Genomic DNA, 10,882 nt, shown 5'->3' on the forward strand with positions numbered 1-10,882 from the left:
AAGCTCTGATAAAGACCATTGTATATATGTTACGCTGGTTTTGGAAGTGGAGCTGCCTTGTGAAAGGAAATGGCATAAGATAAAACATTGTCATTTTGTGGTGTTTCTGCTGTATTACATAGCTGGAATGTGAAGAGAAGCTTAATGATCAACTTAACTGCAAGTCAGGAAATCCCTCGGCTCACATAGGATGTGGAACATTAGTCTCTTTTTCACTTCTTTCTACATCTTTTTAGCTTTTCACCTTTTATCTGGAAAGTTAACATAATGCTCTTCAAAGATACTTCTTCTTTGAATAAATTATTTTAAACACATTTATAATTGTTTTTATTATTACAATTTAATTGTTTTTTATTATTACAATGTAATTGTTTTTTATTATTATTATTACCTTGTAATGTGAAGTATTCACTTAAGGGAAGCACCATGCAGCCAGAATTAGAACCACTTTGAGGCATTGGCCCATGCCTTCAAAGTGATCATTTACAAAGATGAAAAGTTTCAGTAATATTACTATATTATTATATTGTTTATCATGAGACACAACTAGGAAAACATGTCGAGGCAATGCTCCCTTTAACAGCGCTAAGGCATGGGCCACCATGTTACAAACTTGCCACCTATGTCTGGCATCCTGGCAAATATCTGAAGCACGTACTTACCCAAAGTATGTGCTCACACACATGTGACAACTGGACTGTGTACATGCGGTCTCTGGGCTTCTACCATGTTCTATAGCCCTACTCAGTACAGAGAAACACACAAAGACAAGACAGACTCTCAGACCAGTACCCACACACAATGATCTTTTCTGACAGGATCAGGAAATTCCATTAATGTCCCTAGATATCAGCTATTTCAACGTTCTTTAAATATTTATTCACCTTCCATCTGACAACATTTTAGGATCTTTTTCTTTTTCACCCAGCTGCTGACGTTTTTATGTGGGTATAGACCAAAGACAGTCTGGTGAATGTTTTCATGGCCATCTCATAGTACTATTCCCAGTTATTTCTTTTGCATTTAGATGCTTAATTGTCTATGATAGTATAAGAGTGTAGAATGACAGAAAACCAAGGGTAGAGAGAGCTCAGTTTGAGGTATAGACCCCATGGGAGACACCGGTTTAAGTGGTTAAAGCTAGTCTTTGTTTTAATACAATAATACCAAACATCAAAACTTCCCCTCATAAAACATGTCAAGTTGTAAAGCGAAATACTGTAACAGCGCTATCTATTCCAGTTAATTCCTAACATCTTTACCACTAAGTAGCCCAGAAGGGATAGCATCTAACACCATATGGACAGATGGTGTGGTTACAGTCTGTCAACACTATCTGGCCAGTCAGCTGAAAGCATCACTGACTGCAATGATGCAACTGGTGGGGTTTCCACAACAGAGAAGCTATTGATTGGAGGTCTCTTTATGTTCCATTTACATGAAGAAACATATGTGTGAGCTTCTATCAACCTGCTGCAAGATGTTTGTGATGACTTCATTTGTTTAGGATGCCAACATTGATTATTATCAACCCTGTTGTTGTTGACCTTCGACCCCCACAAGTCTATACTGTTATTCCAATCCAAATCTCTGCACATGTTGAAAATATTCATATTTTACATTATTAAAATCATGATGGAATTACAGGTAGCATTAGAGCCATAGGTGTGCTATTCTTGCCAAATGTTCACCCCCAGAATAGTAAAGCGAGGGTTGAATGTGGTTAACCCATTTCTTTTAAACCATTTTTAAGCAATTTTCTTTTACTAAAATCTACGCTTCTGGGGGTCCCTGGAAAAACATATTTTCAGGTGGGGTCAGTGGCCGAATACATATCATTTTGGGGGTCCTTGACACGAAAACGTTTGAGCAACACTGATATAGCAACAAACCGTACGTTTTTCAGAGAACTGGTAGGATTTAGAAGACATTTTTAGAATCGGCCTCAGTTCTTAACGGGTTAACCTGAAAAGACATCTGAAAGGCAATCTAAATGAACTGGGTGACAGCGGGCTATATTTTCTAAGCTTGAGATGATTTTAAGGAGGATTGAGGATTTCATGGATACTGAGCTTTTTAGCCTCATTGTGAACCATTAGTGATGCATGTGTCACTGAACCGATGAAGAGTCAGTCGTGCATCGTGAGTACTTTGAAACGGCTTGCTAAGAAATATTTAACTGGAAACTCACTGTGAAATTCAAAACATCACCCCTGTAACTCTCACACATACAGGGTGCACATGTACTCTCTCACCCCCGAACGCACAAACGTGCGCGCGCGCGCGCACACACACACACACACACACACACACACGCTCTGTTACTCATTGGTATGTATAACTCCCTTTGGATGGCCACCAAGATTTCTGTCATGTCCTACCACAAGCACTCTGAGTCTGAAATCCCCCTCTGGAGAGTCTGTGCTGTCAAGTATAACACTATTGAGTCCTTTTCACAAAGTATTATCTGATGACTATACTGTCTTTTTATACACGGATTTAATCTCCCAACTTTTGATGATACGCTATACATTTAGAAGCTCAATATGAGATGTTTCAAAACGCCAGGTGACCAGGCTGGAGATTCATCAGCCTGCAATGAGTAGGCCCCTAATTGCTCAATTTAATAAAAGGTTAAAATACATGAGTATTGAGCACATAAAGTTCCAGGCCACCAGATGACCAGGTCCCTAATTATTGTGTCTAAGAACTCTGCTGTGCTGAACGGTATTAAACCCATTTCACACTTGGTGCTTAGGGATGTCAGTATGACATCATCTGCCTGTCATCTAGCTATCCTTAATAAATTCCTCAATATGGTCACTTCTGTCCGAAGCTATATTTGCTTCTGTTTGATGATTATCACCGTCAAAGACTTGTGTCGCAGTCTTGCAGATAAAGCATTTAGTACGTGCCTAAGAGTTGATCTTATTGAATGTCCGTGCAACAAGATAAATATGACTTTGAGTACTCTTCTTAAGCGGAGCTGTCAATCACTGTCTCTCCACTAGAACATCACAAAATTCATCCGATGTATTACTGGAAGATAGATGTCTGTCCGAGGACATGGGTGTGGAACAGCTCCATCAGTACTTACGACCTCCGAATTTAGGAGACAGAGGGTAATGGGAACATTATGCAGCAGGAGATGACACAGGCCCAAAGAATGCTAAACAAATGTCTTCCCTTTAGACTCTCACTTTCATATCAGATAAAAGTCATCTCCCCACTCCCTTTTTCCTGCTGTTGTGCCGAGAGCTCCTACTCATCAGCATAACATTGTGATTGACATCTCATTGGTGAGGACGCTTGAGGTGCTGTACTGAAGCTTGTTTCTGAAGTAATGCATAATAGAAAGTTACTGTCAGTGTTACTTCAACTTTACCATAGATTGTAGCCTGTCACGCTCCCACCCGTTCTGCGTTCCCACTGGGGGCATACTGTACGTCACCAACTTCACCCAGAATTCCATTTCATGGGGTCTTTAAATATAATCCACAGAATGAGATTTAGAGAAGAGGAAAAAAAAGGTGATTATTTTTTTCTTCTTCTTTTAAATCCAGATCATGGTTCTGATGAACCGGTCAAAAGGATTGTTCAGTCATGCTTTCTCCAGCTATGAAATAGGCTATCTCAAAACGAGGGCCTTTTTTCTTCCTTATTCTTTTCATTTTTTTTATCCCATGGTGACCTAGAGAATGTCATCTATGCTATTATTTCTTCTCGGTTAGATTACTGTAACTCCTGGCAAACTCCCCAGTATCTCCCCTGGCTACAACTCATCCAAAAATGCTCCACTGAGGCTTTAAACAAAACAACAGCGAGGATGAACTGTAACACCATACTGTGTTTATTTTAGTCTCCCTGAACTATTTTTGAGATTTCTTATTGATTTGAATATTTCTTTCTTTCTTCTTACTTGAATAAGAACACGTACCCCACGAGCTGGCACACAACACCCTTGAGCTGTGTGCCCTTCTTCTAAACAGCTTGAATTCTGCAACATCAAAACATCAAAATAATTTAAATACATATAGTTAATCTGCATATGAATATTCCATCCAGAATCATATATTTACGTATGCGTGCCTGACTATGGGCGCAACGCTGTGGAACGAACTGTGATCAAAACACCTGAGGTTGTCATATGGTACTGCCTTTTGGCTATTTTTAGTTTGGTAATTGCCTTTTGTTACATGCCGGTAAACAGAGGATGAATCTGGAGCGATTATCTGGTTATGACTCCCAGGCGCAGAGCACCGCCTCAAGCCCACTTCTTTCATAGAGACAGTAGCTCAACCACGCGTGGCTCATCGGCAGCATCATGTCATTAATGAAGCCCCTGATTATTTCACTAAGCTGACAACGCCCCGATGTTTGATCGATGGCAGTCTGACTTATTGATATGTTCCATCAGAGTCCAGTGAGCACAAGAGCAGGGAAACACCGCTCTAGTGCTTCCTGCCTTTAGGGACCACAGATAAAGATCTTTAAACAGGAAGCCTAGCTAACGTTGCCCTAACTCAGACGGATTGGAGCTGGGCATCTCAAAAGATTATCCTGTTCATCTCGAGTTGTCTAAACATCGCATAATAACATCCTGGCAAAACAAACAAACCATTTCTGCCAGCTATCAGGAAAGATTTATTAAACCATGCAAGATAATTATTTGTAATTTCTCTGATATCTTTTCTAAGATTGCTTTTTATGAGAAATTCTATAATAGGCCTGATTATAATTTGTGAGGGTCCGCATACAGTGGATTTATATGTTTTTGCATACTACAATTTGGTGCCTGCAGACGAACACATATTCATTAGCAACATGAGCTGCACTACAAGGCACAACCTAATGACCTTCCAGACAACTGAAGGACTTGCCATTGTGAGAAGAGGCCTAAAGTCTTTTTAATTCAGGTTTGTATTTTGTTCATCAAACCTGCCAACAAACATAATTTCAAGTCCTTTTTTATTACATGCTCATATAATACAGCGACAAATCTTCTCTCTCAAGAGTGTGTATGTATTTTTCTTGTCCTGCGCATGTGCAGTCAGCATACTTGTTGTGCATAAAGTATGTGTGTCACAAAGTCTGGGTGACACGTGGTAGTCCGCGTGTATATGAGTCGGTGACAAATTTACATCAAGTGGCTGTGGGATGTGCAGATGTGGAAAGTATCCTTTGGCCTTTAGCCTACACTGTATATTTAGATGTTCCTATGAGGTAAGCAATGGTGTTTGTAATGCCATGAGGAGGTTTTGGCCAATTATGCTCTATATAAGAAATGGCTCCCAGTGTTTCTTTTTTTAATCATGTTAGTGTTATTGACATAATCACATGGTGTCCATTTTGCTCTTACATCATATTCAGGGATGGGGTTCCTACTTCCTACCCCTCGACTATGATGTAAGAGCAAAATGGCCGCCATGTGAATATCGTTCAATGGAGGCACGCTGTGCATACAGTAACTGCCATTTCTGGAATGCAAGCGTGATGGTGTTTAGCTTTTAACCTCAGCATCTGCTACAGCTTAGTGAGACAGAGAAAATGTTAAAAGTGGGATACAGGGCTGGATTCTTCCCTGTGAGGACTTGAATTTGTGTAGATTTCTGTCTCTGGAGAGGCCCATCTTCAAATACAACGTGTTTTTCCACACACCTTCAGTTGTGCTTTCCTTACAAAGTCCTCATATTATTTTTTTCCTCTGTTCTTGGGCCCCGGAGTCCCGCTCATCAACATGGTTCCCTTTTATCTCGCAGAAAAACAGGTGGGTATGATTGTTATTCCCTGCACACATGATATGAAGATTTTCCCCCATATGTTTTCTATTCGGAATGCTGCATTTGCTGCTCACACACACACGTACACGCAAACGCAAGCACACACACTCACACTCACACTCACACACAAACACACACAGGTTTGGGAGGGACGCCACAGATATTTCTGTTCGCGTCCCTGACTGCCTCAAACAAACACCTCCACCCACTCCTACTCAGCTGTTTGGGTCCATTCCACAGCAAGGATCATGTGATTCAACGCTTTGCCTGTATCCCAAAGAAAAACTGTTTTCCTACTGATATCCATGTGGGTGATCCAAGGGGTGTTCTAATTATCTTCTGATCAGATTTGAAGACCAAAATTTGTTATGAACATATTACCATCGATCGGCATCCATGACTTAAAGTACCAACTCAGGCCAAACGCTTTTCTTCTGGTACTCCTTTGAGCACAGACCACTATGGGCATTTCTTTATAGCCAAACATTTGGTGATAACTGTAGATCTACAAGCTCACCACCCAACCCAACACATTGTCAGCTTGTAGATCTGCCATTTTCGGTGAAGAGATTTGGAGGGGAAGAAGGTGGGGACAAAGTATAGACAGCCCGGTCAACTACAGTAAGTATATACTGTAGGGGCTCGAGTGGTTAAATGTGCCATGTTTTTGTTGGTATGTGCCTCACTCAGGCTTTCTAGAGAAGATACATCCAGAACAGTGATAAAACAAGTACTTTGGAAGGAAGTGACGGCTTTCTGCGCATTCATTCTCCCTGTGTTGCACTGCCATTTACTGTCTCTCCAGTAAAATGTCAGACTGTATGTGACTTGCCCACAGGGGCCCAGCATGCCATTCAGAGAGTGCTCCAAACATTTGCTCACAAGCTTTGGGTGGGTAGGGAAACATCTGACAACATGCACCTCCTGTGGGAGGAACTATCAGCACTTATCCTGGGGGAGCACCAACCAACTCCCACTCCCACCATGCCAACCAGCTATACCACACATGCCAAAGCATGACCCAGGGACGTGCTGGCCATTGGGAAAAGCGGGACAACTCCCGAACGGCCGGTTCATTCTCGGCCGGTCCAGGCCGGGCCATTGGGAAAAAATTAAACTGTTTGCACAAAAGTAAAAATTAAACTGTTTGCACAAAAGTAGTGAAAACAGCAGATCTACAAGCACACAACGCCTCGCACCGCGAGGCGTTGTGTGCTTGTAGATTGGCTGTTTTCACTAGTTTAAATCATTTTTTAAATGATAATTACAAAACAAACGGTTTTGGACATACAAGGTTTCCACCCGACAACAACGAAATATAGGCCTTATTCATGTAATTGGCCCACTGGCTTGTCACTTGTCATGATCTGAAATGGCAAATCTTTGAGTAGCAGCAGCGCTATTGAGAGAGATCTCTCTATAGCGCGCAATGAGGGCCTCTCCAACTCTTTTTCCCGGGCTGAATCAGGGGCCCAGCACGTCCCTGGCATGACCACTTGGCTCTGAATGAACTAAACCCCCCATGTACACATCAAACAGCGGAAATTGCCGATCTACAAGCTCACAGGTCTTTTTTGTAGGTCTGCTATTTTTGCCCAATGTTCACCTGTTTTCACCAAATGTTTCATGGCTGTTGTGCATGCCCAGAATAGGGACGCTGGTGTTCATGTGGTTAAACAAATGTGTCCAAAGCTTTCCTGTTATCAGGAGTGAGAAAGGGGGAGTCAACACAACACCAGACGACAGCTTTATCCACGATCTTATCTGTTCACATAAAGATACTCTATCTTGTCCCAAAGGGCTCAAATTGGTTTATTCTCAGCTGCAATTAAGTGAAAATCTATGTTGAGTCACAAACGAGTCAGTTGGTCAATCTTCATAATTCAAATAGAAGTCAGTTTTGTAATGTTATAGGCCTACATGTCAGAACCTGATTTGTATTTGTTCGTTTGTGTGCTAAAATAATTACTTTGACGCCTGTTTCAACGTGCAAGGTCAATGAAGAGACTATTTTGGCATAAACATTTCCAATTAACAGAACAATCATTGGTGATATCTCGCCAATATTTACATCATGGCAAGGTAACTACACAATATAAACTTTTTTACTAAAGTGCAATTTTGCTTAAAGTAATACACAGTATTAGGCAGTAGGCTAATACTGCATATGGGTTATAAAGAAAGGTGTTTACACATTTCTTTAATTATGTTATTTATTTAAATTGATCCAAAGACATACATTATAAAGGCAACAAATCATGGAGCATATGGTCGGATGAGCACAAGTGCTTCGTAAAAGAATCCAAGTGATGATCTTAAAGTTTATATTAGCTCAGGACTAATCCACTTTGAGCAGCATCCAAGCTCCTACATATCTTGGCACTGCTCTTGGCAGCAGCTTCCTGGCAGATGAACCAGTGCATGCTGCTTTCTTTGGCATATTAAAGTAAAACAGTTCAGGTAAAGGCAACAATGGAAAATGTTCTGCTTAGATCTGACTGAAAGGTCTGTTGTAAACACACAAATCACACACACTTAAACATAAAAGCCATACCACTATTTTGCTGCTTTGACATCGAAATGAAGCATGTTTACAGGACTGGTCAGCAGGAGCTGGCTCTATCCATGAATATAACAATAGCATCTCTCAAACACACACAGAAGCCGCATTTTACCTGACCACTAGAGAAAAATAAAAATGAACACATTGATGATTTTTTTCTAATCACACAGTGCGATGACTCCCAGATTAATACAACCATATAAAACACATCATAGCTAATTCTATGAGTACCCATTCTTAATCAATGCCATCAGCAGCAATTCTACATTTAAAGTATGGCTTGTGGCCATCATTGCCCAGGTCAGATTGTGTTAGTTCAGCTGTGGTATGACCAGATTTGGCCTGCTTCTAAAGACAGTGGAGGTGCTGACTGCAAGCCAGCTGACGGCATGGCTAAACCCTGTCCAGACAAGACAAAATATCTTAAACCTTAGAAGAGTAAATCCCCTCTGAAAATGTATTGTTTTCCCCCTGCATGTCAGAATGACCCCTCACTGATTGACTTATGCAACAGATCATCACTGACTCTGAAAAGCATCACAGTCTGAAGACAGTCCTAACACACCAGCAACAGATTTTATAAAAGTGGCGTGCCATTGCTATCCGCAACTAAATCACAAAGAATCTAAGACAATCTGCACACTTAGAAGATCACTGAAGCTGTAGGCACTGTCATGCGATTCACTATTCAAGAATAAGTGAGTGACACTGACTGACCACATCGTTATGGTGTGGTGTGGCCACCTGACCTCACATTGCATATTGATGTGTAGGATTTGTCGCTACTTTCAATAAAATACAAAGTAGGCTAAGTCTGTTTTAAAAAATGAAATTACAAAAAGGTTCGTGTTCTGGCCTCATTCAAAACAAACAAAAGGATAGCCTAATACAAAAATGCACCGTCCTAAATGCAAGATGATGCAACAGTTGACATTCTAATTTGTTCCCGAGAGTCCAAACATGGAAGCAATCACCTCGCTTAAAATAAACACAATTTACAGAACCAATATAGGCCTACACAGTATAAAATACGGTCTGTAGGCCCTACCATTTAAAATGGTTTAAACAAGTTATAATGGGGGGACGCACGCACGTAGCCCGTCTGTTCACAACTTCACATTGGCTCCTCCCGCAGAGCGTACGCTCTTTATTCTCTCATAGGAAAAACCGTTAACTCGCATCACCAGTTTCAGCGCGACTCACTCACATTACCAAGAAAGAAAGGTACTTATAACACGATGTTAACATTAACTAAGAATTAATGTAGGCCTAACCATAAACTCACTCCTCGAAGTTCAGCGAGTAAAACTTTTTAAAGTGGAGACAGATCGAGGAACTTATCCACACTCGAAATGTGCCCTGAAACTATAACTCAAGAGCTCCAAGTTAATAGGCTATACTAAGAGATGTGATTCTATACAACATTATCATTGTATGAATAGTTAACCGTAGCCAGGCTACGTTACAGGAGCGATCCGCTGTCCGGCATGCGATGGATTTGCGAAACAATAGAGCTCGCGGTCGGATTAGGGCTCTATGCGCGCCTTTGTCAATCGGCAAAACCAGAATAACGGCATTTAATGGGAACCGTTGTATTCTGAAATAAACGTTAAAATTATAAATGACACTTTTTTTTTTTTTACTTCCATTCCAGATGACAGTGGTCAGTGGGTATGCTGATGACTGTCTGGCTGGAGTTTTAGTTGGGTCAAAGAAGAAGATCACTTCTGTAAACCGAATCTATTTCACTGGCTAAAGCTCAAGATGTAAAGGACACAGTTGAAGAAGGGAATAAGGGGGAATAAAGTACGATCCACAGGCAGTTTTACTTACAGTGAGTTGAGAGCAGAATCAGAAGGCAAGCTAGACGTGTTATCGCCATCTTAGAGTCGATGCAATGTTCTCTGTTTGGCTGTACATGCGCAAAGTAATCTAAAACGCTTTGGAGTGGATGGAGGAGAGGAGAGAGGGCTGGACAGAGAGAGCGAGAGAGAGAGAGCGAGAGAGAGAGCGAGAGAGAGAGAGAGAGAGAGAGAGAGAGAGAGAGAGAGAGAGAGAGAGAGAGAGAGAGAGAGAGAGAGAGGCACGCTGGGAAAGGGGAGGGGGTTCTATTATATTGGGTTTCCATAGCTACTGGAAGCATCATTCACACAGACAATAATTTATACTTGACAAGATGTAGGAGGCTTTACAACTGTGGCATTATAGTTAGAGCATTAGCTGCTGGCTCAGATTGAAATCCAGACCAGAACCCACCAGTGTTCAGGTTTAGTAGCCTATATGTGCGAATTCAGAGATGCAAATTCTAATTTAATTAGCCCAATTAATCACAACAATTATTAGGCTACCCTATATCCCTATTTTCTTGACTTACTCACTCTTTATGTTTGGCATTATTTGATATAGAAAAATCTTTGCTGAGTGGAAATATGTAGTTTTGTGTCATCAAAAATAGACCGGGAAACAGGAAAAGGCTTTTATGGTTTCCCAGCCATAAATCACACTCGAAGCAAGTAGCAGCCTTTCTCACCTTATGCCA

At 41.0% G+C, this 10,882-nt stretch overlaps 1 protein-coding gene across 1 annotated transcript in view; it reads right to left on the reverse strand.

The window, feature by feature from the left end:
- Positions 1-10,256, reverse strand: part of jam3b (junctional adhesion molecule 3b) — a 36,255-nt gene extending 25,999 nt beyond the window's left edge. Inside the window, exon 1 of the mRNA XM_080748419.1 lies at positions 10,177-10,256. Within this exon, the coding sequence (XP_080604545.1) occupies positions 10,177-10,225 (49 nt within the window). The 5' untranslated portion in view covers positions 10,226-10,256. The remainder of the gene's footprint in view (positions 1-10,176) is intronic.
- Between the last annotated feature and the right edge of the window lie 626 nt (positions 10,257-10,882).

The sequence above is a fragment of the Nannobrachium achirus genome (genome assembly GCF_963921795.1).
Source record: "Nannobrachium achirus genome assembly, chromosome: 19".
In the NCBI taxonomy this organism is placed as follows: domain Eukaryota; kingdom Metazoa; phylum Chordata; class Actinopteri; order Myctophiformes; family Myctophidae; genus Nannobrachium; species Nannobrachium achirus.